At 40.3% G+C, this 26,956-nt stretch overlaps 1 protein-coding gene across 1 annotated transcript in view; it reads right to left on the bottom strand.

Annotated features, from left to right (window-relative positions):
* Window positions 1-26,956, bottom strand: part of ADGRV1 (adhesion G protein-coupled receptor V1) — a 566,629-nt gene that overhangs the window by 65,444 nt on the left and 474,229 nt on the right. The window contains exon 87 of the mRNA XM_069590116.1: window positions 6,541-6,662. Coding sequence (XP_069446217.1) covers window positions 6,541-6,662 — 122 coding nt within the window. The remainder of the gene's footprint in view (window positions 1-6,540; window positions 6,663-26,956) is intronic.

Raw genomic sequence — 26,956 nt, 5'->3', positions numbered from 1 at the left:
CGCTTTTGAATATGCTATCTAGGTTGGTCATAACTTTCCTTCCACGGAGTAAGCGTCTTTTAATTTCATGGCTGCAATCACCATCTGCAGTGATTTTGGAGCCCCCCAAAATAAACTCTGACCCTGTTTCCACTGTTTCCCCATCTATTTCCCATAAGACCCAGCAATACCACTTCTAGGCATATACCCTGAGGAAACCAAAACGGAAAAAGATATATGTACTCCAATGTTCATTTCATTAGTATTTACAATAGCTAGGACACGGAAGCAACCTAGATGTCCATTGACAGATGGATGTATAAAGAAGCTATGATACATATATACAATGAAATACTACCCATCCATAAAAAGGAACACATCTGAGTTGGCTCTAATGAGGTGGATGAACCTAGAGAATATTATACAGAGTGAAGTAAGTCAGAAAGAGAAAGAGAAACATCATATCATAACGCATATATATGGAATCTAGAAAGATGGTACTGATGAAGCTATTTGCAGGGCAGCACTGGAGACGCAGACATGGAGAACAGACTGATGGACAGGGCTGGGGAGAGGCAGGAGAGGGTGGGCTATCTGGAGAGAGCAGCACAGAAGCGTATACACACCAACAAACACATGTAAAACAGCCAATGGGAATTTGCCGGACAACTCAGGGAACTCAAACTGGGCTTCTGGAACGACCTAGAGGTGTGGGAAAGGGTGGGAGGTGGCAGGGAGGTTCAAGAGGGTGGGGACGTATGTCTACCTATGGCTAATTCAAGTTGACGTATGACAGAAAGCGTACCAACATTGTAAAGCAATCATCAATCAACTAAAAATAATTATAATTATATAAAAAGAAATCATAAGCTCAACTTTTAGCTTTTAAAAATAGAAATTATCAAATTCGTGGATAAGAGAATTAAGACAAATATTAAACACAGTCCTTTATGACTTTCTGTGGACAATGTAGCACATTTGGTTTACAATGGATCCTAAGGATATTCGTAATATACCAGTGTCACGCTGATTAAGTTTTCCAATAGTCTGACAGCAGTTGTACTTGGCCTTGTCCGAACTTACATCAGTGAACAAGAAAATATAGAAATATGCTTAGTGGCCATGTATTATTTTGGTCTGCCTAGCCCTGTTACCATTCTATTGGTAAGAGACTCTTTTCTTCTGGTGGGAATTCCATTTCACGTGGTTTTTGTGAGCAATACATCTTTCCACCGTTAGCATCTGCTCATGACCCAGGCATGGCCAGAGGACCTGCCACCCTATGATTGTTTTTTGGATAATCAGTGACCTAGGGTGAGGGTAATTTAAGTCTTTCGTAGTGTATTCCCTGCTTTATTCCCTGAAAATCAGGATGTGTTCACTAACATTCACACATCAAGCACAATAGGGAAGTGGAGAAAAATCAGATACCATAAACATTCTGACATGCTAGCAAGCAACTCCTAGAATCAGAAAAAAAATCCTAGGGAATAAACTTAGACGACATTTCCCCCTTCATTCTCTATGTTCTGCTCACTCTTGATACTCAACAGTTTAAATTTTTTTTTATCAAGAAGATGTAAATAACACACACATATAAAATTTAAAAATGAATTAAAGTTAAGCCCTTGGGGGAAAAATGTCTTGGAGTTCAAGGAAAAACAATACATATAACAGTTGACATATTTAGAATAACTTTTTTAATAGCACTTTTGCATTGGCATCCATCACTCTTTAGAAACTATTTCATATACATTGTCTTAAAATGCTCAAACAGAAGTTTGGAAGCTCAACCCCAAATCTTGAGAAATTTCTGATAATATTTCAAGTAATCAGGTATTCTTTTTAAAATTGTATCCAATAATATATATCAAAAATCAGAATAGTTTAGAAATATACCTCCATCTGTCAGTTTCAGAGCACCTGAATATAATAAACTGGATAAACTGACATAAAAACTGGATTAAACTGACATAATAAACTGGATTAAAAAGTGAGGCAGTAATAACCTCTGAGCAAAATATAAAAGCCAAGTGTATGATACATAATATCCTTCTGTGGTCACAGGTGTTGACAAAAGCCAATAAGAAAATACAAAGTTCAGTAAAAACAAAACAAAACAACTGTTAAGTTTTCATGGAATGCATTTACTACTATATAGCCATATACCATGGAAATGCCCAAGATGAGACATGAGATGGTTCATACATTAAATGAACCTTAATAAATCCTAGAGAAACCATATTTTCCAAGTGTTTCTTCACAGGTGCTCATTTTAGCTCTGACTCAGCGCTGGTACTAGGAACGTGCCAAACCTCCAGATACCCGGCATCAGCGATAGAGACAGGCGTGGCTTCAGTGGTGCCACAGAGATGGAAGGAAGCTCATTAAACAGGCATTTGGAATACTTTTAGTTATTGCTTATACTTAGCTTGTTTTCAGTTTCTCGAAGAAAGAAATCATAAAAATTCCTTTTATATTTTCTCATGAAATGCAGTTCAATGCTCAACCATCCTCCTTTACTACCAAACCTCCACCCTCCAAAACAGCTTAATAAACCTTTTCCTTATGTGTGTGGTTGGAGAGGTTACAATGGCTACCATTTTCATCTCAGGGCTTAATTTATGTAATTTACTGCTGAATTACAATCAGGTGTCCAACCTGAATCCCACCAACTTCTAGACAGTCATGCCTTTACCATCTTCCAACTCCCCATAGTTTGCTATTTACATCCTGCCTAGAACCTGCTCCTTACCTTTTACTATTTTTACTTCAAGCTTTTAACCCACTCCTCTCAACAAACATCCTTGCTTTTTGCCTTTCAGAGAGAAGAGAAAGACTGGATACAAACTCCGGCTTTCCACAATTGCAGCTCCAAAATAGTTTCTCGGGTATTCCTGTCCTTCCTTCTTTCCTGAGCCTCGGAGAAAGAAACCCGTCTGTGCCTCCCTCAGACAGACCGTGTATCTCTTCTGTTCTCCCTGCCCTGTCCGTGATCTTGCCAAGGCAATGAGTCATTCCTCTGGTTTTCAGTACCTTCTTCTACGTTAGTTCTTTTCACAAGAAAACCAACCCCCCAAATGTCCTTTGCACCAGCCAACCTTCCTTCCTAAGCTATTGCTTTCTCCATTAAACGTCTTGAATATCACAGACAAACAAACAAAAAAAACCACCCTGTTCTTTATGTATGAGGTACTGTGTGCTTTACACACATTATGCTATTTAATTAAATCACACTGTGATCTTGAACGGTCTTTATTCTCTTTTCATAGATGAAGAGAGCAGAACCGAGTAAATACCTGTGACTCAGCTGAAGTCAACCAGGTGGCAGGCTGTGGAGTTGCAGTCACACTTACTTTAACCAGTGATTCTCAAACTGATTTCCAGAGCAGCTGCGTCAGCATCACCCAGAACTGTCAGAAATGCAGATTCCCAGGCCCCGCCCTGATCTACTGCATCAGAAACGCTGGGTGTGGGGCCTACCACCTGTGTTTTAACAAGCCCTTCACGTGCCTCTGCTGACACTCCAGTTCGGGGACCAGGGCACTAGACCACACTGCCCTCTTCTTACCCTAATTAACTTCTCTGCTAACTGGACAGAGTTAGGGGTCTTCTTTTGAAGCTTTCTTTTCTTCCAAAAGTTCCAAACCACTGTATCTTGATTCTCTTTCATTAGCCTGCTTACTAAAACATTCGTTAGTTTTACCAAAGGTCTCCCCAAATCTCACCACCTCCACTGAATATTCCCCAGGACTTTCTCCTGCTGTAATTTCCACGCTGACCAAAGGAGTCAGTGCCCAGCCATGCACCCGAGTGAGGATCTCCAGGAGACGTGGCTCTCTAACACCCGGTGCAGGCTAAGTCACTTCAGTCGTGTCTGACTCTTTGTGACCCTATGGACTGTGGCCCGCCAGGCTCCTCTGTCCATGGGGTTCTCCAGGCAAGAAGACTGGAGTGGGTTGCCATGCCCTCCTCCAGGGGATCTCCCCAATCCAAGGATCGAACTTGGGTCTCTTATGTCCCCTGCGTTGGCAGGTGGGTTCTTTATCATTGGCACCACCTGGGGAGCCCCCAACTCCTGCACTGAAGTGGCGAAACCAAACTGCATCAATGTTTATCTCTATAATATTCTCAAAGCTGGCGCCTCTCTCTATTCTCAGGTGCACTCCCGCGCAGAATAGGCTGGAATATGACAACAGCCTTCCTGCCTGGGGCGCTCTTCTTTCCCCCCAGCATCCTCCGAAACATTTCCAGCTATCCTTCTAAAGAGTAGGTATAAGCATGTCATTCCTATCCCAAATTTTTAAAACTGCCCAAAATTTAAAAACCAAAAAACTCTGACGGTTTCCCTTTACCTAAAGGCTGAAGTTTATCATCCCATTCTGAGCATGGAAACACGGCAATTAAGACAACCCAGCCTTCTCTTTCCTCTCCCACCACAACTTTTCTAGCTGCATAAACTTTCTTCCTTCCCCACATGTAGGCAAGACTAACCACGTTTGCATTCTGCAGCCTAGTCTAACACTGTATTCTCTGCCTGAAATACCCAACTCTGGCTACTTGTCACTTATGGGACTTCCCTGTAGCTCAGATGGTAAAGAATCTGCCTGTAATGCAGGAGACCCAAGTGCGATCCCCGGGTTGGGGAGATCCTCTGGAGAAGGAAATGGCAACCCACTCCAGTATTCTGGCCTGGAGAACCCCATGGACAGAGGGGCCTCATGGGCTACAGCCCAAGGGGTTGCAAAGAGTCAGACACGACCAAGCAACTGACACAGAAAGGTGACACAAGCTAGGAGCAGGTAAAGTGAATGAGATATATCGAGTATAATTAGGTCACGTTAGGTCACAGGCCTCATCTAAAGAGGGCAACGTCTACTCAGGACTTGAAAACTGCTGCCATGCAAATAATCCATCAAAGAAAAGCCAGACATTCAGGTTTTGATGTGAAATTTTAAAATTGAGCAAATATTAAAACCCTGTTCAGTGTACCATTGTGTGTTCACCAAACAAAATACATCAGTAGGCTGTCAGTGTAGACTTTGGTATTAGTTCTGCTAGGCCGAGGGATTCAAAGGTGACCAAGACAGGGCCTCTGACCTGAATGGCTAACCTCTGGGGCTCAGTTCAAACACTAGCCCGGGCAGGAGTGAACAAGTCCTCCACTCTGCTCTCGTAACACCGTGTTTACATGGCACCTGCCACAGTATACCCTTACAGCTAATTGTCTGCTTACTCCCTGAATCATCGGATCCTAGAGGAGCAGGGCTGTCATCTTCGTCCTCGTAATGGCAGCACTGGTACCACTGTGCGAGTGCTGGGTACTCAATTATAAATCTATTGAGAGATGTCTATATGTCAACTTGTATCAACCTGATTCCAAATGTTGAAGCTACTTTGTATCTTTCCCCTCCTTAAATGGATATTCTGATCTGAGTAGGCACTACCTTGTTAAATGTGATCTCACTAATGAAGCTGTCTCAGAAAAAGCAAACCTAAATATGGTTTGAGTCATATTTCAGTTGTGTGCTATAATCCTAATACTTTCTCTACAGAGGTTATTTTATAAGATGGTGATCCAAACAAGGGCTGTTTAGAGAAATCCTTGATAAATTCAAGAGACTGTTTTAGTCTACAGACAGATCTTTTTACTTTGGAAAATAAGAAAAAAATGAGTTCATTTGTTCCATTTGCTAATTTCAGGTTGCAGCTTTTTTTCCATTTAACAAAAGCACAAAAAAGTCAGTTTTAATTTTTGTTAGTTATATAATTTCTAGTTATGCCATCCAAACATGCTCACAAAGCTAACTTAAGCTAGGCATTGCCAGACTTGGAGGATGTCAATCATTTTCAGTGAACCAAAACACCAAGTACCAGACTTAATAGGGAACTGCTTGACCATCATTGTTATTTCACTCTCAGCTGATCTAATTTTTATACACAAACCCAGTCCAAATATATGCATGTGCCCTAAATAGCTGCCATCTGTAAAGTTTATAAACATCAATACTGCTGAAAAAGAAACATGTTTTTGTAGTTACTTAGGTGTTGTCAAAATGAAGGAGGGTAAAGATTTTATATCTTTCTATTTGTATAACCAGCAAGTTAGACGGAGAAGGCAATGGCAACCCACTCCAATACTCTTGCCTGGAAAATCCCATGGATGGAGGAGCCTGGTGGGCTGCAGTCCATGGGGTCGCTAAGAGTCGGACATGACTGAGAGACTTCACTTTCACTTTTCACTTTCATGCCTTGGAGAAGGAAATGGCAACCCACTCCAGTGTTCTTGCCTGGAGAATCCCAGGGACGGGGGAGCCTGGTGGGCTGCCGTCTATGGGGTCACCAGAGTAGAACACGACTGAAGAGACTTAGCAGCAGCAGCAGCAATATTTAAGGTGTTAAAAAAATTTAACACAATCTTTACTACTTTGATCTAACACTCTGCGTGATGTTTTGTGCATATGAATTCACCTCTGTGGATGCTTGATTCCTTTATGTTGAGACTCCACGCCTTGTGTTCACTACGACACATGCGTGCTGTAACCCAACCGTGAGGCTTACCTGCAAGCTGTTGAAAATGACGAACAGAACCAACATCCAGAAGTGTCTGTAAGCCATGTGCAGGCCTCCCCAAAGCCATGTCATCGAAATCAGGGCAAAGAGATACAAAACCAGCGGAATTTCTAGACACCATAAAAGAAAAAGAATTTTTGAACTTGAGAATACTTCATAATCATACATGCATACAAAATTACTTTTAGCTCCTTCCTGGAGATACCCTCTGTGCCCAAGTACCTGTTTTGCAAGAACAACCTTGGAAATCCCATTCTTAGGGATTCCAGAGAAGAGGAGGGAACATTGCTGAGTCTACATTCCTTCTGTTCTCTCTCTGCCCTCCAAGGCTGGAGAAGGATGAGACCTGTTCCTCTCCTAGACTACCATCTGCTGGCCTGTTCAGGAAGCGCTGGAGATGCACTCACATTTCGATCCCAGGAAAGGCCCGGTATATAAACCTGCTTTTTACTTTGGAAAATTTACAAGCGCTCTCTATCAGAAAATGGCAGGCAGCAATGTGCTTCCAAAATTACAGCAGCCTAGTCTAACATTTTGAAACATTAATGAACTTGTTTGTATGTAATGGAAACATATGTATTCATACCTTTTTTTTCTGACTGAGTGGACACCAAGCTCTACAGCTGTGGTTAAGAGCAAAGATGACGAGACTGATTCACTACTGTCAAGAGTAAGTTTATTCTACCATTATTTTATCATGAAATTTGTTTTGACAGTTCCCAGAACAGATTTCTTGCGGGCCAAAGGACTTCATTACCCTTTCTACTTTATCTCTGATATTTTGGATTTAGAATAATAATCTTAAAAGAGGAGATAGTAATATGTAAATGGCAAGCCATATAAGATTTGGAAAGTGAATCAGATCTTGTTGTTGTTGTTTAGTCGCGAAGTCATGTCCAACTGCTCTGCAACCCTATGGACTACAGCCCACCAGGCTCCTCTGTCCATGGGATTTTCCAGGCAAGAACGCTGGAGTGTGTTGCTACTTCCTTCTCCAGGGGATCTTCCCAACCCAGGAATCGAAACTACATCTCCTGCTTGGCAGGCAGATTCTTTACCACTGACCTTACCTGGGAAGTCTGTCTTGTAGAGCATCCTTAAATTTGAGTTTGATATTTTCTCATGATTTAGATTATAAACTTAGCCAGAAATCACAGAAGTGATGCTGGGTTCTTTTTACAGCATTCTATTGGTTTCCACAAGAATTCAATTTGTCCTATTATTTAGGCTGTTTGTTTTGGCCACTTGATTAAGGTAGTGGCTGCATGAGTCCTCCACTACAGAGTTAGTCCTTTTTCTTTGGTAATTAGTATGATCTTGTATGGCATTACTTAGGAACTAGGTAAATATTCTTTCACTAATCGAATATTTGATTTATTCATTCATTTATTTTTGTCATATAGATTCTCAATGTAATGGGTTATGGTATACTTTGTTGTTTAGTTGCTAAGTCGTGTCTGACTCGAGACTCCTTGGATTGTAGCCCTTATACTGCTACCTGTTTATTTTGATGTTCAGGTTGTCCTAAGTCTGATTAATGGGAGCCCCTTCAAGATGGTTTCTGTGACTTCTGTTAGGTCATCGTTCTGGGAGCATTTCCTTGCTTCTGACCCAACAAGACATTTCAAGTTCATGTCATACTTCCCCTGCCACAGTCCTGGTTTCTTTTAGGGTAGAAGGGTGTTTAGAAACCAAGGTCCAGGGCTGCGTATAGTCTTTGGCATTGGATTACTGCTGTTCCTAAGTCCTCTCAGAGCTAGAGCATGCATGTCTGTGCGTGTGCTTGCACGCCCGTGCGTACACACACACACACATCCCTATATCTATATCTATCTCTGTATAATGGAAAACATCCTTTTATACCAATACTTCCAATTCCAATCCAATGCCACAATGTTAATTGTAATTTTCTCTTTCTCTGTATTTTAATTTCCTTCTCTGTTGGTATTTCTCGTTATTCCTAAAATATTTACCTATTTGATCAGCTCGAGTTGATTGCAACCAATCTCCCACTGCTGTCGTCTGTCCCTGGCACAGACGGACCCCCCCAAAGCCACTCAAGTTCTCATGAGCCTTGTGAGTACACCCCGCCCTTCACACGGATGCCCCCTCACAATGATGGGGCTGGGACACTCCATCCTGGACACCTTCCAGTGGATGCATACCTTGCTCTATACAGACTAATGGCATTAGAATAGTTCCGGAAGCAAGAAGAAAAAGCAGGGAAGAAGGAACATGAGCATTTTTTTTTTTTTGAGAAGGAGACCATGATGACATCTTGTGAGATATTCTTTTCACAGGAAAAATGTCAATTGTCTGAGTTATTACCACTACACAGAACAAATAAGAATAATATAACACAACATAATTTACAGATGAATAGTCCTTTTGTCATTAATACCTTACCATAGGACAGGAGTGAATATATTAAGGTTTATTTAGCCTTTTTTTTAAATTTATTTTTGCTTAATGAAGTCATACAATTTGATAAAGGCCAGAAGACTCATTTGTGCTTCTTACAAGATACCCTAATATTAGGAAACTGCCTAAGCTGTGCTTATAAAAGTTTTCAACGGTTAGGTATTAGTCTGGCAATTGCTTCTTTGCTCTCACTGTGCAGCTACAAGATTCTATTTATGGCTCTGTGCACAGTACAAGAGGACATGCATATTTTGCATGAACAGCAACAAACCAAATTTTCAAAATCTGGCCTGCATGTTCGTGTGAGCGCCGAGCCAGACGAGCGCTGAGTGCTGATAAAGCTCAGTGCACAAGCCAAAAGAGCATACCGGGGCTGGCGAGAAACAACCAGAGCTCATGTTTTTCTGGAACTCTGCAGAAAAGTGTGGTAGCTTGGCACCCCAGATCAGAAACTGCACGGAAAGAAAGCCAGTCGTAAATAACTCAGCATACCGAACAGAAGACCCTTGCCGGCTTTTCCAGCAGTGTAACAATGATTCAGACCTGATTTCAGCTGGAAGAAACATATCCAGAGGGAAATCTGGATTCTGTGGGCCTGAAGTTTATACAACTCTGAAAAGTTTCTTTCAGAAACAAAAATTTCCAAAGCATAGTTAGATAGAAGATCTTGGAAGAGCCCCTAAAATGTATGCTTCATCAGCTTTATGGTTAACCTAAAGGAGGTACCTTTCACCTTTCTGGGGTCAAGAGAAGTGTGTTATGTTAGTCGCTCAGCTGTGTCTGACTCTTTGCGATCCCAGGGACCATAGCCTACCAGGCTCCTCTGTCCATGGGATTCTCCACTCAAGAATACTGGAGTGGATTGCCATTTCCTTCTCCAGGGGATCTTCCCGACCCAGGAATCGAACCTGTGTCTCCTGCATTAGTAGGATGGTTCTTTACCACACGCACCACCTGGGAAGTCCATGGGGTCAAGAGTAACAGTGATCAAAAGAAGGGGTGTAAGAGTGGGAGATGGTAATGAAAGTGGAGGAGGCACGCTTCTTCTGTTTAAAAGCTTCTATGAAATCCACTTGGCAAACTCCAAATGAATGCTCTTTTAATGAACAGCATTTAGTTACATATATCCTAAGCTGATACTTCACATTTGGTGAAAGGCTAGTAACTTTTCTGTTGGCTATATAAGCCCTGCTTACTGGATGTAGCCATTTACTAGAGGCAATGTTAACAAGTTACCTTTAGGAGTGAATTCCTTAACAGAAAACAGAATCATTCCAATGTTCTCAATGAAAGGAAACACTTAAAACACAGTACGGGGCCCATGGAATAATGGTATCTGGATTAAGACTGTTGAGACTTCCGGGGTGGTCCAGAGGCTAAGACTCCATGCTTCCAATGCAGGGGGTGAGGTTCAATCCCTGGTCAGGGATCTAACTCCCACATACTGCAACTAAGAGCATGCAAGTCACAGCTGAAGATCCTGCATGCTGCAACTAAAGATTCTACAAGCTGCAGCGAAGACAGAAGATCCCCCATGGCACAACCAAGACCTGGCACAGCCAATAATAAACAAAGAAACAAACATTTTTCTGTAAAAAGACTGTGCTACCCAGAATATATAAACACCCCTACAACTCAACAGAACCCAAAGAACCCAATTCAAAAATGGGCAATGGACTTAAAGAGATATTTCTCCCTGAAAGATAAACAAATGGCCACTGAGCACAGGCAAAGATGACCAGCATCACTAGTCACTAAGGAAAAGCAAATTAAACCCACAATAAGATACTATGTATACCCACTAAGATGGCTCTTGTCGATAATTAGAATACTACAAGCGTTGGCAAAGATGTGGAGAAATTGGAACCTTGGTGGTAAGAATGAAATATGGTGCAGCTGCTGTGGAAAATGGTTTGGTGGTACTTCAAAACGTTAAAAATACAATTACTATACAGTCTAGAAATTTCACTCCTAGGTATATGCTCAAAATAACTGAAAACAAGGACTCAGAGGTTTACATTAGTATTCATGGCATCACCATTCATACTATCCTAAAGGTGGAGACAACCCAAAAGTCCCTCAACAGATGAACAGATAAGCAAAACGTGATATGTACAAGCAGTGAAAGATTGCTCAGCCTTAAAAAGGGGTGAAATTCTGACGTATGCTACAACATGAATGAACCATGAAAACATGTTAAGTAAAATGAGTCAGACACAAAAGTACAAATACCGTAAGATTCCACTTACACAAAGTGCCTAGAATAGGCAAATTCAGAAACAAAGCAAAGAACAGAGGTTGCCCGGAGCTGGGGCGGGGTGGGGGTGGGGGGATGAGGGCGTTATTGCTTAATGGGTACAGTTTATGTTTGGGATGATGAAAAGTTCTGAGAATAGACGGTGGTGATGGCTGCACAGCGCTGTGAATGCACTCATCGCTACTGAACGGTATACATAGAAACAGAATGGTAACTTTTAAGCCATGCATATTTTACTACTATTTTTTGAAAGCTATACTATTAATAAAAACAAGACAAGCTTGTGTCAAGATAAAGTTCCACAATGAGGGAGAAAAAAAAAATCCTTGAAATTCTTGAAATACTTACATTAGCAAGAATCACTAATGTGAAAAACAAAGCTATCTGAAAAGATTTTAGTGAAAGAAGTTACTGGTGGAAAGTAAAAAAACAAACAAAAATATTCAGCCTGTGCATTTGCCATTTAGTACTACTATCATTAGAAAAGTCTACTTATGGGAGTTAGTAGCTTCCACTGAGAATACACAAAATCTCTTTATTTTTTAGTGTAAAATGTGATTCCAATGAATTTCATTGCCATTTTTAAAGAAAGTATGGTGCTGAATTATCTCTTTTCTTTGTAATTGCAGCCTTGGCTTTATTGCTATGCACCAGTGACAATTATGGCTTTATTATGGAAATCACACCTCATTTACATGAAGCTGAAATTTATTCTGTGTTTACAATCTTCTAAAGTACTTGCTTTAATTTTACCTCACTGACCTTCTGATTCTAACAATTTGGATGTGCTACTAAAACAAACTCATCAATGTAAAACAAGGAAGACAACTGTGAAATAATGTAGATTTAAGACATTTATGGGTCTATTTCCAACAATAAGCACACATCATTTTTAAATTAGAAAAAGAGGTAATCGAAAAGAAGGCATCAAAAGGTCTTATTTCTAAAATATGGGCCTTTATTCTGAAATGAACAGATACTTGAAGGCCAAGAAATTTCATTGATCTGATCCATTCCCTGGTGAGAAAATATTAAATGCGCTCTTGAGCTTTCTTAACAAGGGTAAAGACACAATGTACAGTCACCCACCAGTGTTTTTAGCAAATAAACCTAATGTCATAGAAGGTAACAGGGCACATTCTTCACAAAGCTGCCAAGTCAGCATTAGGATACTGTGGCTGGAACAGACAACAGACTTACAGATCGGATTTGTAAACTGTCCAAAGAAATGCTCCCTACTTCATTTGGGTAGTTTGTATTCCTAATCTTCGGTCACTTACCTATACTTGGTTCTGTTTTAGAATTTCCTTCGTACTTCAACACATTTCCAGAAGAGCTCTTGAGAACCCACCTGGACAACAGGGAATCCACTCTAAGCCTCCTGGCCATAGTCTCCAGACACAGTGGCACATGTTTGTTGCAGCAGGCTAGACCCTGTGCATGTCAACTCAATGACATGCCAGGTTCTTCACTTTAGCCATCCTGACCAAATTCATCATCTCCAGTGAAATATGAAGATCACACAGATTGGAGGGTTGCTTTTAATGTGCACACTCACATTTAAACTGTCATTCAAAAGTTCCTGATGAACCTTTATTGAAAATGAACCTCTCCATGTCTGCTATTCCCCTGTCACCTTTGATATTTCCTATTCTCTCCTACCTTATTCTACTCCATTCCAATCCATCCCATCCCATCCCATCCCATCCCATCCCATCCCATCTCATTCCACTTCACTCCAAAATGCTGCAAGGAGACCCACCAGTGTATTGTGACCCACAACGTGTAAATCTTTGCTCTAAAAGATAGTTCAAGAAGCTAGTAGGCTATCTTTGACATAAAGTAGGCACAGTAAACATAACTATCATGGGACACTGACTGCTATCATGTTCTGATATGGATTTACCCTGACCTTTCCTGGGATGTGAAGGAGGCAAGCCTAATTTGGAGGGACCTGCACAGGTAATATATTGACTCTGCAGGCAGAAAGTCAATACTGGCATATTTTCCAGGTATAAGAGAAATGTGAGAAAATTCTCAAAGGAGTCTCAAGTCTGCTGGGAACCTAAACAGCAGTACTTTGTCAGTGGGTGACTTTGGGCTCTCCTGGATGTTAGAAGACAGTTGAGTGTCAGGCCTACTTTGAAGGTGATTTATTGGGATTGAATAAAAATGGTACAAACCTAGAATTATGGTCTCGCCTTGCAAAAGCTATATATAATTTTCAATTTGCAGGCTATAATTTTGAATCTAAGGAGAATAATCAAGTTAGATGAGACATACCCACATGGACCTTGCATGCACTGTTATTAGAGTAATTCCATTGGAACCATGTACTTCAAAGTTGCCAGATAATATTCTACTGGGTTGGGGGGGGGGGTCAAATAGGTCTGTGATTCTTAAGGAAAAGGTGAAGTGACCTGTTTTGTTTTTTTTTTTCCTTGTGAGAAAAATGTCTTACAACTATGGGAAAGAGAAATATCATTTCGTTTCACAGCCAACATAGCAACTTTCTACACACTTCATAAATGTTTCATAAAATGACATTATGACCAATGTTTTTAGAAGATCAGAGTTCTAAAACAAACATGAAGTCAGCCAACCAACAATCGAAGACTGGCTTAACCTAGTTTTCTAACTAGATTACCAATTACTTAGCCGTGAAGGAGTTCAAAACAGTCATCTCCAGGCATGCTCAGGTACCTAAGAGCAATTCCCAACACACTTGGCTTTCATAATACAATGAAAATGTACAATGTATCTTTCAACCTGCTACATCTATATTTTAAATCTTATTAGATAGTCTCATAATTTGAGGAATTAGGTTACTGTGTATTTGGCCATGACTAGTGAGAAGGCAATGGCACCCCACTCCAGTACTCTTGCCTGGAAAATCCCATGGATGGAGGAGCCTGGTGGGCTACAGTCCATGGGGTCGCTAAGAGTCGGACACAACTGAGCGACTTCACTTTCACTTTTCACTTTCATGCATTGGAGAAGGAAATGGCAACCCACTCCAGGGTTCTTGCCTGGAGAATCCCAGGGACGCGGGAGCCTGGTGGGCTGCCGACTATGGGGTCGCACAGAGTCGGAGACGACTGAAGTGACTTAGCAGCAGTAGCAGTGAAAAAGTTGGTTTTAAAGCTCAACATTCAGAAAACTAAGATCATGGTATCTGGTCCCATCACTTCATGGGAAATAGATGGGGAAACAGTGGGAACAGTGTCAAATTTTATTTTGGGGGGGCTCCAAAATCACTGCAGATGGGGACTGCAGCCATGAAATTAAAAGACGCTTACTCCTTGGACGTGAGAGTTGGACTGTGAAGAAAGCTGAGCGCCGAAGAATTGATGCTTTTCAACTGTGGGGTTGGAGAAGACTCCTGAGAGTCCCTTGGACTGCAAGGAGATTCAACCAGTCCATCCTAAACGAGATCAGTCCTGGGTGTTCTTTGGAAGGACTGATGCTAAAGCTGAAACTCCAATACTTTGGCCACCTCATGCGAAGAATTGACTCATTGGAAAAGACTCTGATGCTGGGAGGGATTGGGGGCAGGAGGAGAAGGGGACAACAGAGGATGAGATGCCTGGATGGCATCACCGACTCAATGGATGTGAGTTTGAGTGAACTCCGGGAGTTGGTGATGGACAGGGAGGCCTGACGTGCTGCAATTCATGGGGTCGCAAAGAGTCGGACATGACAGAGTGACTGAACTGAACTGAACTACTCCTTGGAAGGAAAGTTATGACCAACCTAGATAGCATATTCAAAAGTAGAGACATTACTTTGTCAACAAAGGTCTGTCTAGTCAAAGCTATGTTTTTCCAGTGGTCACGTATGGATGTGAGAGTTGGACTGTGAAGAAGGCTGAGCGCCGAAGAATCGATGCTTTTCAACTGTAGGGTTGGAGAAGACTCTTGAGAGTCCCTTGGACTGCAAGGAGATCCAACCAGTCCATTCTGAAGGAAATCAGTCCTGGGTGTTCATTGGAAGGACTGATGCTAAAGCTGAAACTCCAGTACTTTGGCCATGTCATGCGAAGAGTTGACTCATTGGGAAAGACTCTGATGCTGGGAGGGATTGAGGGCAAGAGGAGAAGGGGACGACAGAGGACGAGAAGGCTGGATGGCATCACTGACTCGATGGACATGAGTTTGAGTGAACTCCGGGAGTTGGTGATGGACAGGGAGGCTTGGCATGCTGCGATTCATGGGGTTGCAAAGAGTCGGACACACCTGAGTGACTGAACTGAACTGAGCCAGTTACGTTTAAAGATAATTTCATAGTACATCACAGGGCTGTCATTACAATTTAATAGGCTCTAATTCAACACTGAAATCTTGAGTCAATTCTGACACAATGTCTCAGGAAAATTAACACTAAAAATAACTCTATGTGCTCAAGAAAATATTTTTACAGTGTGTTAAATATGTCAGTTCCCAGAACTGTTTCCTAGTAGAGACCCCTGATCTGATTAAATGCCAGCTGACCTCAATGCTTTTATTTCCTTTCTTTAATTTGGGTCTCTAGCCCTCACACTACAAAACTGCAACACTGAGTAAAATGTTCATTTTATTTCCTTTGCCACGTCACTATTCTAAAAAGTCCACTTGAATGAAATCTTTTGGTTCCTGTCAACATGATTCACTGCATCTCTTCTTCCAACAGATATTCTGGTATCAGATTATCAGGGCATAGTCTGATCTTAAAAACATAGCTAGGTATTTCTCAAAAGCTTTGGGGATATTATTTACTGTCTATTGTTAAATAACTATACCTGTAAATATAGAAAACTAATACAAAACCCACAGAGAGAGCTGTTTTCAAGAATATATAATAGCCCATAAAGTGGTGTAATACCTGTGTTATATAAAGGCTTATCATTGTCTATTTAAACAATGGCACAGTACCCAGAGGTGTGCCAGGAATGTCTATGCTGATGAAAATGATCTAATATTTTATTGCTCATTCTTACTAACAACCTTGGATCAAGCCCTTACAGGGAAAAGAAAGAGAAACCATTGTGCTAAGAAAGAAAGGCAATCTGCTGGGTGAATGGCCATGTGCGTGATCTAGGGAGAAGGAGGCTGTCCCAAAAAAGCCATCTACATTGACAACATTTATATGTTGGTGGCCAAAGTAATCTTACCAATGTGACCTGGATCTAATGACAAGCTTTAGAATTTTCTTTCTGTATTTGCTTGTCAATGTCATATGTAGATCTGAAAATGTGTAAGATTTTAATTCTAACTCTTTCTCCTCTTTCATGTGGAAATTAACATTGTTAATGGTTAGATGGTTTCAGCTATTAGTATTTCAGGTGTCAGCTATTAGTAGTAAATACAGGGTAGATATTAGAGCTAATTTTCACCTCAGGCTCAAAACTATGTTTCCACTTTTTTCTTCCCTTTTTCTTTCCTTCTTTCCTCCCTCTCTCCTTCCCTTCCTTCCTTTCCAAGCCTCCGACATGGAGCTACTCACTTATTAGTATTAGTATTAGTAGTATTACTGTTACTATTCAATTTCATCTTTAATAGGTTAGACAGATCCTTCTACATTTTTCACTTGTTTCTTTTTTTAAAAAAAATCAAGTGAAGTTTACTCTGTTACAAAGTTTGTGAGTCACATTTGAAAAATAAAAATTTCTTTCATGGTGGCATATAACCATAGATTGTGTTTACTTGCAAAGACTCTGGCATTAGTGGGGAGAATGCTGGAGAGAGGAAAATCACCCTACTTCTTCGAAATCATCTAATTAAATGTGTAAGTATCAACAATTGCTCATTTCAATTACTTGTTGATTTACAACCACATCGATTTACAATGTCTTATGAAACTGTACAACAGAGCTTCAAATTGCTCTTCAACATTTTTAGTGTTTCCCATGACCCAATTTCTACTTCTTTCTTGAAGCTGATGCATCCTAATTATAAATCATATCATTTTGCTTTCCTGAAGGTAATTTACACTAAATTTTATAATTTTCTTTGGTCAAATTCCATTAAAAGAAAAGATATGTTTTGAACAAGGGCCCTGAGCCAAATAATTTTTTTTTAAAAGCATGCACTGAAGTTGACTGAATGTGATTTATTCTAAAAGAGGCAGAATAGTAGAGAGGTTATGAGCATGGACTCTGGGGCCAGATTACTTGAGGTCCATTTACTAGCTGTATGACCTTGCTGAGTTACTTGACTGCTCTGATGCACAATTTCCTCATCTGTACAATAAAGATAACATTAGTACCTCCTAAATATGCTTTATTGAATTCAGTAAGGATTTAATGATTGAAATGCAAAATACTTAGAACAGTTTTATATAAACTTTGGCGATTGCTTACTAAAAAATATAGATATAAATATATATATATTTAAGATTCAAGTGTATTAGATAAAATGTGACAGATAAAAGGATGAATTACATATGGATCTTCTTTCAAATATATATATACACATATATATACACATATACATACATATATACATATATATATGTATGTATATGTATATAACACAGATGGTAAGGAATCTACCTGCGATTGCAGGAGACCTGGGTTTGATCCCTGAGTTGGGAAGATATACTGGAGAAGCAAGTAGCTACCTACTCCAGTATTCTTGTCTGGAGAATTCCATGGCGGGGGGAATACACACACACACACACACACACACACACACACACACACTATAATGAAAGATAGAAGATACATATTAGAAGAGAGGGATCAAGTTACATAAAAATTCAGGGAAAGCAGCGGTTACTTCCCATAGATGGTATCAGAAGGGCTTTTGTGAGGAAGAAGGAATTTCAACTGGAATTTAAAGATGAGCTATGTCTGAACATGTGGATTTTGAGCTTAAGGTAGGAAAGAAAGGCAAAAAGGCAAGGGCATAAATTAGTGTAAAATATCCCTTGTGTAAAATATCCCTTCTGACTTGCATGATAAGTCCAGGAAGGGTAATAGTGAGAAGAATGAGGTCATGAAGGGATTGTGCGGACCAGGTTAAGCAACACAGAATGATTTTACAGGAAATGGAGAGGCATTTCAAATTTCTGAGAAGATGAGTGTCCAATCAGAAGAGAAATCTCCTTAATCTCACGGGAAAGTAAGCAGATTGGTGGACAGAAAGCTGGAGGCAGGGATACCAGCCAGGAAATCACGGCAGTCGTCCAAGTGAGACATGATGAAGACCTGGGGCAAGACCATGGTGAAGGACTGACTCCCACAACAGAAACAAGGGGATGGACACAAAGCTATGGTAAAGAATCTAAAGGTGAAGTACCCCCGAATCAGAAAACAAGGAGGAACTTTAAAAATCATACAGATATTGGGACTTCATCCCTGGAGACTCCAACACATTGAGGCGGTAAAGAGACTCATCAAACCATGATTAGTGAAAGAGCGATTTTGATGATCAGTTTTGACAACTTCTGACCTGAAAGTCTACGGCTATCAAGTAAAAAAAAAAAAAAATTACACTGGCTTCAAAATTAGGAAAATGAGAAAAAGATTAAGAGGAAGAATAGAAGGAACAGGGAGAAACAATAACAGAGATCAGAGAAACTGGGGCAGGCAAGTCGTGGACAAGTTTTGTTCTTCTGAGAACAATCTATTATTCCCGGGAAGAGGACAGAAAAGAAGGTGAGAAAACAAGTTGAGCTCAAGTGGATAGATTTGAAAATTACCACTGTGATGTGAAAAAGGCAAAGGCAATCCCTGAAAAACACATCTCTTCCAGAGTTATGAGTCACACAAAGAATGAGTCATGGCCTGGGATTTACAGGAAAATAAAAAAGAAGACAGTATTATGAAAACCAGGGGAGGCAGACTATTCAAGGAAGGGAAGTTACCAGTACAGCTTATGCAGAAGAGCTTTTAAGGACAAGGACATGAGAGGTCAGCAGATTTGGTGTTCAAGGTTATGGGTGATGACTCGAAGAGAGCAGCAAGGCTTGGCAGAGAACAGAACTACATGACTACAGACAGCTTGCATGGACTCCTCTTCAAGAAGTCTGCTGGTGAAGAAGAGAGGCAGGGAGGTAACTTGATGAAGCAGCAGGATAATAAGCATGTTCTTTTAAGCATGAGAAGTGATGCAGGTTTTTAGATGGAGAGGAAAGACCTAGGATAGGGAGATATTTAAGATGCAAGGCAACTGTGGAAAATTTAATGAAAACAAGTTCCAAAAGAAGAAAATTGCCCGGCAATTGTTTTACATGGCAATAATTCATTCTTTGGTAAGAATGAATTATTTACATCCTTACCTAAGTGGGAGGAAAAGTGGCAAAGAAGGGAGAAAACAAAAAGCAGTGTTCAGATAAAGTAAGTAAGAGAACATCAGGTTGTTTTCCTATCTTATATAGAGAGTGAGAATAGAAGGTGTTAAGTGCAAGACTTATGGGCAATCTGTTTCCTAAAGATTACCTAAGAATCAAGTAAAGATAATCCAAAGGCTCACTGAGAAGCAGAGATGGCTCAGTTAAGGTTACTCAGAATAAATCAGTATCTATTGCAGAGTAGCACTAATTGGCTGGCAAAAAGAGAAGTATGTGACATAGACTAGAATGGTGAACATTGAAATTGCTTAAGGAGAGAGTCATGTTGGTGAGGAAATCAAGGGAGCTGCTGAAAACATCCTAAAGGGAGGTCACAGTGAAGATAAAGACCAGTAGAGTGAGAAACTGGGAGAGGTGGGCCGAGGGAGGCGTGAAGAGGGAGAGGGGGACCCAGGAAGGGAGGCCAGCATGAGAAATGGTAAGCACAGTAATATGAATAGGACAAGGACGATGCAAGCAAAAGAACACAAAATCAAAAATAGGAAAAATCACTAAGCAGGGACATAATGACTTTGAAGTTCAAGATGGACCACAAATACTTTTGATATCCTACTAGTTGGAAGGAGTAGCCTCTTGCAACTGATTGTAGGAAAGTAATTTGTTTATGAGAGTGCCATCTTGGTTATGATAAGACAAGTCAAAGAGTAATTTTATAGAAGGTTCAGGTCAAGTTTGTTATTGCCTGTCAGCCCAATGAAATTAAAACTTCACCTTTGATATGGTGAAGAAAACAACTTTTATAAAAATGTCCTTTTCCTCCATTCAACGTTTTGAGTTTTATAATGCATGAACTATTAAATATAGTGTTGTGATCATAGATATTGTACCAGCTATACACTTCTAAAGAAATTTATGATACAACTTTAAATTCCCCAGATTACTTGTGCCCACTCCCTATTTCCCTAGTCCCAACAACTCTATTTTCCTTTATTTCTGGATGTCCTCTTTAATATTGTACCAGTTGACTAAAGTGTGATCAAACAACTATCTAGTGACTTTTTAAAAGAATTGCATAGACACTGAGTCATAAATTGAAAGTAGCCCAAGAATACTGGAGCATGTAGCCTATCCCATCTCCAGAGGATCTTCCCAATCTAGGAATCCAACTGGGGTCTCCTGCCTTGCAGGTGGATTCTTTTTTTTTTTTCACAGGTGGATTCTTTACCAACTGAGCTATCAGGGAAGCCCTCTCTAAATAACAAGCCTGGCAAAAATGAATAAATGAAAAAACTTGCAGATAATGAATGGAATTTACACATTAAATATAGATTAATAAATGTAATTTATACCTTACTTGGAGTTTCACTGATTAGAGAGAACCATGGAGTATCACAAGATTTCCATGTTGATACCAACTGAAGTGCCTCACCGACTAGGTTGGAGGGGAATAGTGTTTTCAATGGCACAGATTTTCTAAGATAGGTGAAGTTGCTCAGTCGTGTCCAGCTCTTTGCAACCCTGTGGACTGTAGCCTACCAGCCTCCTCCGTCCACGGGAATCTCCAGGCAAGAATACTGGAGTGGGTTGCCATTTCCTTCTCCAGGGGATCTTCCTGACCCAGGGATCGAACCCAGGTCTCCTGCTTTGGAGGCAGATGCTTTAAAAAGTCATTTTCTTTTACTCTTCAGTAGAGTTTTAACATATTCTTTGGCAATCGTCTGGAATACAAATTTGAGAGAGATATTTTAAAAAATCAGAACTTGTATTTTCATCAACCAAAAGCTGAATGAAAGATTTCAGTCACCTATTAAAGAAATGAATGTGCTCTTAGATCAAAGCAATAAACATGAATAACTGTTTCATGTAGCTTTCAAAAGAGTAGAAAGTAATGCTTCATTGGTAATTTTCCCAACATAACTAAAGAAGGATTTGAGGCGGGGTGGGGGGGAAGTCCTTTGAAAGAGTGGAGTATGCCAGGAAAATTAAAATGTAAACTTGTAATTAACTTGGAAAAAACTGCCAAGGAAATGTATGGAAAAACTCGGCCTATATATAAAAATTACAAACAATTGGGAAAGTTTCACTGACCCTCTGGGTCAAGCTGAGGCATGGCAATGGTATGCCTATGTCAATAACAGATGAAGGGCAAAGAATGTGTAATGCATATGAGCAGCAATGCCACTGTGATGCTCTTAGATAACGGCTTAAAATGTGTACCATCATCATATCTTCCACTAACATTCTGCTGAAGCCTATTCATGATGGGTATCAAGAAATTATTTTCAGTTGCATTCCTTCTCCTGCCCAATCACCATGAATGATGAACTCAGCAAGTGAGACTGAATTCAGTTCCACTATTAAGTCCAGACTGAGCAGACATCATGTCCTTTTTAGACAATAGCACTAATTCAGAATGGCTGTGCCTATGGAAACTTCATGCATGAAAGCAGTAGAATTTCCCTTTTATCCTATAGTCTCAGGACTGCTATTGAATGAATGAATGATGCTGTCAATTTAACCTTTTAAAAGTTCCATGTGGAAGGAGGACAGACAAGAACCAAGAAATATCAGTCTTAAGAGAGCTGTGAGATGACGATAGAAGCTATGTGCTATGAACTGAATTGAGACTCTGTAAAATTCATGTGTTGAAACCCCAACCCTCAATATGATGGTATTTGGAAATAGGGACATAGGGAGTTAATTAAGTCATGAGAGTAGAGTCCTCACAATGGGATTCGTGCCCTTACAAGGAGAGACATGGGCCAACTCTCTCCCTTTCTCTTTCCTTCTCTCCCCCAAGTAAGAACATAGCAAGAGAATGGTCATCTGCAGGCCAGGAAGAGGGCTCTTGTTAGGAACCAAATTGGCCAGCACCCAGACTGTGGGACTTCTCAACCTCTATAACTGTGAGGTATAAATATCTACTGTTTAAACCAACCAGTCTATGGCATTTTGTTACGACAACTCGAGTCGATTAATATACACCAGGCATAATGATGAAAAAAGGAAGAGAGGCGCATATTTGAAAGATATATAGGGATGATTCAGGACAAAATATTCTGCACCAGTTACACACCGAAAGAGCTGTTATGCTGATAAAAATACCAATGCATACTTCGTGCTCACTATGTTTCAGAGTATACTAAAGACTTAATATGAATGAACATTTAATCCTTGAAACAGCTCTATAAAGTTAAATATTATTATTACGCCTGCACTATATATGCGAATAGTGAGGAAAACTAGGCACATTTCAGTACCATAAAAAGACAAGGCAGTCTTTCTTGGAAATTAGAAGATGAAGAAACAATTTGCTAGCCTGAATCACTTCAAATTCTTCCTGGGGCACGGAGCCTAACAATTCCTTTTATGGAATTGGAGCTCTCTAGGTTTAACTTAACGTTTACGTGTCATTTTTCTCAATGAAAGATTTGACGGCAAAATGGCGAACGGTGAGGCACTGGTGATGGTGGTAAAGAGAGCTCTGGAGAATTTAGGAGCCACTTGTGGTTCTAACCCAAACCGCACAATTCAACAGCTTTGCAAATCTGACACCTCTCTAAGCCTCTTGTTTCTTTCATTTTCTTGTCTCACTATATGTGCTTCACAAGATTTTTGTGAAAATTGAGAAAATAGACACAAAATGCTTAGCACAGTGTGCTGGTATACCAGCAATTAGTAGCTGTTACAATGATAATGATGATACTACCAAGGCTAAAGTCCACCCATAGCTGCCACTTAACATGCAGTCCAGCCTTTTATTCTCTCCCAGTCCTACTACATCCATGCTCTATGTCCTTTATCCACCTTGAAAATAAACTGAAATTGAAGCTTTAGTACTGAAATAGCCTAAACAGAACCACCCTTGTGCTCATCAGTTTTAAACAGAGACTAGGTAAAAGGCAGTCCCTGAGGTATAAACATTTGGGAAACGAGTTTTGGAAAGACCCAGCTCTGCCACAAATTACTAGTCCCTTTTCTTCTTTGGTTACATGTGGAAATCAGGAGTTCAAACAGAAATGTAAGCTTTCTCGCAACTCTTTGATTTTAATTTTTACTTTTTATCTCAATGTTCTAAGCCTTAGGAAACTAATTCCTGATGTTGAAGTTCTAGGAGATTTTAATGAGCAATATCAAGTCCCCAGTCAATAACAATAATGAAAAAAAAACACAAAGCAATACACATTGAACAACTACATATCATCTTTCAGGTTCAAAGATTCTGATTTGAATCTTTGAAGACTGAGGTCACAGATATAAATCTAAGCAGGGGATGAGCATCCAAAATGTTTCTTTAAATATTTTGGATTTTCCCCAGCATTACTGATAAAATGTGGGAGACTAAACTGTGCTCACAAAGATTTTTTTAAAGCTCAAGTGGAAGAGATTGTTTATTGTGCAGCGAGGAGTTCTGGGGTTTTCCTTTGGTCCTTAGGTATTGTTTTTTATTTTCTTTTCAGCAATGGAACTGGGAATAGACTGCAAACAAGCAGTTTTCTGCCAAGGACATATGAAACCTGTAATATTGGTCATTCTGGATCTGATTTAAGTATGTACTATTACTAGGTAAGATTACTTTTACTTTGCTTCAGTGGAAACTTCAATTTTGGTTAAGGAAAAAAAACATATTGTGTTTTTCATTTGTATTTATAAACCATGTAAAATTTAAAAAGACAATGATAGACTTAGAATTTTACAATATGTGTTTGAAATGACAGGCAATAAAAATTAAAATAAAACAATGCAATAAAGTAAAAATGACAATAAAATTTAAAATGACAATGACATACTTAGAATTCTGATGTGCAAAAAATCAGGACACCAGAACCACAGCGTTTCAGCTATTGATTGCTACATAACAAACTTGGTGGCTTAAAATATTTTACAATCTGGGCCGGGCAGTTTTCTGTTCTGTGTGGTGTCTACTTGGGCTGGATCAGACAAGAAGGCTTCTTCACTCCTATGTCTGGAATCAGAGCTGGGATGCTTGAAACAACGGCGGGCTGATGTGTTAGTTGCTCAGTAACGTCTGACTCTTTGTGATGCCATGGACTGTATCCCACCAGGTGCCTCTGTCCATGGGGCTTCTCCAGGCAAGAATACTGGAGTGGGTTGCCATGCTCTTCTCCAGGGGATCTTCCCCACTCAGGGATCGAACCCAGGTCTCCCACGTTGCAGGTGGATTCTTTACTGTTTGAGCCACCTGGGAAGCCTGGAGGAGGGTTAAATATGCCTATTCATGTGGTCACTCCACACAACTAGCTTGGAGATGCTGATATCATGGTTGTCTCAGAGTAATCAGACTTCTTAAATTGTGGCTGGCTTCCAAGAAAAAGGAAGCTGAAACTGCCTGTCCTCCTAAACACTTGACCCATTATGAGGCAGTATCACTTCCATCAGATTATCTTGGTCTAAGCATGTCCGAGACCCAGGTTTGATCCCTGGGGTGGGAAGATCCCCAAAGAAGGAAATGGCAACCCACTCCAGTATTCTTGCCTGGAGAATTCCATGGACAGAGGAACCTGGTGGGCTATAGCCCATGGGGTTGCAAAGAGTCAGGCACAACTTATCAACAGACACTTTCACCTAAGCAAGCCCAAAAAGTTAAAGGGAGGGGAAACAGACTCTACTGCTTTATGTGGGGGAGTAGGACACTCATCAGGGGAGGGAAATAACTGATGGTGGCCATCGTTGGAGGACACAGCACAGTTCGTATTGCATTAACTAGGAGCTATTTGGTTCCAAATAGGAAAAGGAGTCCGTCAAGGCTGTATATTGTCACCCTGCTTATTTAACTTATATGCAGGGTACATCATGAGAAACGCTGGGCTGGATGAAGCACAAGCTGGAATCAAGATTGCCGGGAGAAATATCAATAACCTGAGATATGCAGATGACACCACCCTTATGGCAGAAAGTGAAGAACTAAAGAGCCTTTTGATGAAAGTGAAAGAGGAGAGTGAAAAAGTTGGCTTAAAGCTCAACATTCAGCAAACTAAGATCATGGCATCCGGTCCCATCACTTCATGGCAAATAGATGGGGAAACAGTGGCTGATTTTGTTTTTTGGGGCTCAAAAATCACTGCAGATGATGATTGAAGCCATGAAATTAAAAGACGCTTACTCCTTGGAAGGAAAGTTATGACCAACCTAGATAGCATATTCAAAAGCAGAGACATTACTTTGCCAATAAAGGTCCATCTAGTCAAGGCTATGGTTTTTCCAGTAGTCATGTATGGATGTGAGAGTTGGAGTATAAAGAAAACTGAGTGCCGAAAAATTGATGCTTTGAACTGTGGTGTTGGAGAAGACTCTTGAGAGTCCCTTGTACTGCAAGGAGATCCAATCAGTCCATCCTAAAGGAGATCAGTCCCAAGTGTTCACTGGAGGGACTGATGTTGAAGCTGAAACTCCAATACTTTAGCAACCTGATGCAAAGACCCGACTCATTTGAAAAGACCCTGATGACAGAGGATGAGATGGTTGGATGGGATCACTGACTCAATGGACATGAGTTTGGGTAAGCTTTGGGAGTTGGTGATGGACAGGAAAGCCTGGTGTGCTGCAGTCCATGGGGCTGCAAAGAGTCAGACATGACTGATCGACTGAACTGAACTGATTTCCTCTTTTTTTCCTTTGGCTTTTAATGAGTTTCCTTGGACTCTTTAAGAAATATTTTAAGATGCCAGAAGACAAGTCACTCATTCTCAGGATATAAAGGATGATACTTCATAATATTATAATTGGCTTTCAGTAATTTTTGTAACAGCAATGGAATCTTGATTTACATTACTATTAGTAAATATAAAGAAATGGAATCTGAGAAGAAACAGAAGCATTCATTCTCAAATATATTACCACGCAGAGAAGTAGCCTTTATTGTACCAGGAGATTCCAACTACCTCAGATTCATGTTATATATAGCCAGCTGGATCAAGCCACCTTTACATCTTTACATATCATCCTGAAACATATGTGTGGGATTTTTATAAGAAAGGGATTTGTAATTATCTACTTCCTCTTTTCATTCAAATTAATTTTCCTTCCTGATCCATGAATCATAAGAACTGGCTGATGAATCAGAAAAAGTCAGTAAATTCTATTGAGCCTAAAAGGAGAGACAAGCTTATCATTGCCAGAGATCAAAACCAAACCCTAAAATTACAGGCTTTGTTTAAAAGGCTGTTTGAGACATTGAAATTGAGTTCAGGGAACATACCTTTATCCTGACTCATTCTCACTGCGCATTCACTTCGCTGAAGGAGGGGGCCAGTGAATTTCATTAGGAGCCATTGACTTTTGAAAATCTGTTACTTAGCAGTTGAGTAATAACGGAGCACAGAAGGAAGACAGACTGACATCACTGTTCCAGCCACGCTCAGAAAGGGAGGGACTGACAGAGGCCCTCTCTGGAGACTATAGCAGAGAGTGTATTTTATTTACTAGCAGCTCTTC

This window comes from Ovis canadensis, chromosome 5 (assembly GCF_042477335.2).
Source record: "Ovis canadensis isolate MfBH-ARS-UI-01 breed Bighorn chromosome 5, ARS-UI_OviCan_v2, whole genome shotgun sequence".
NCBI classification, from domain to species: domain Eukaryota; kingdom Metazoa; phylum Chordata; class Mammalia; order Artiodactyla; family Bovidae; genus Ovis; species Ovis canadensis.
This window is presented reverse-complemented; position numbering and strand designations above follow the sequence as displayed.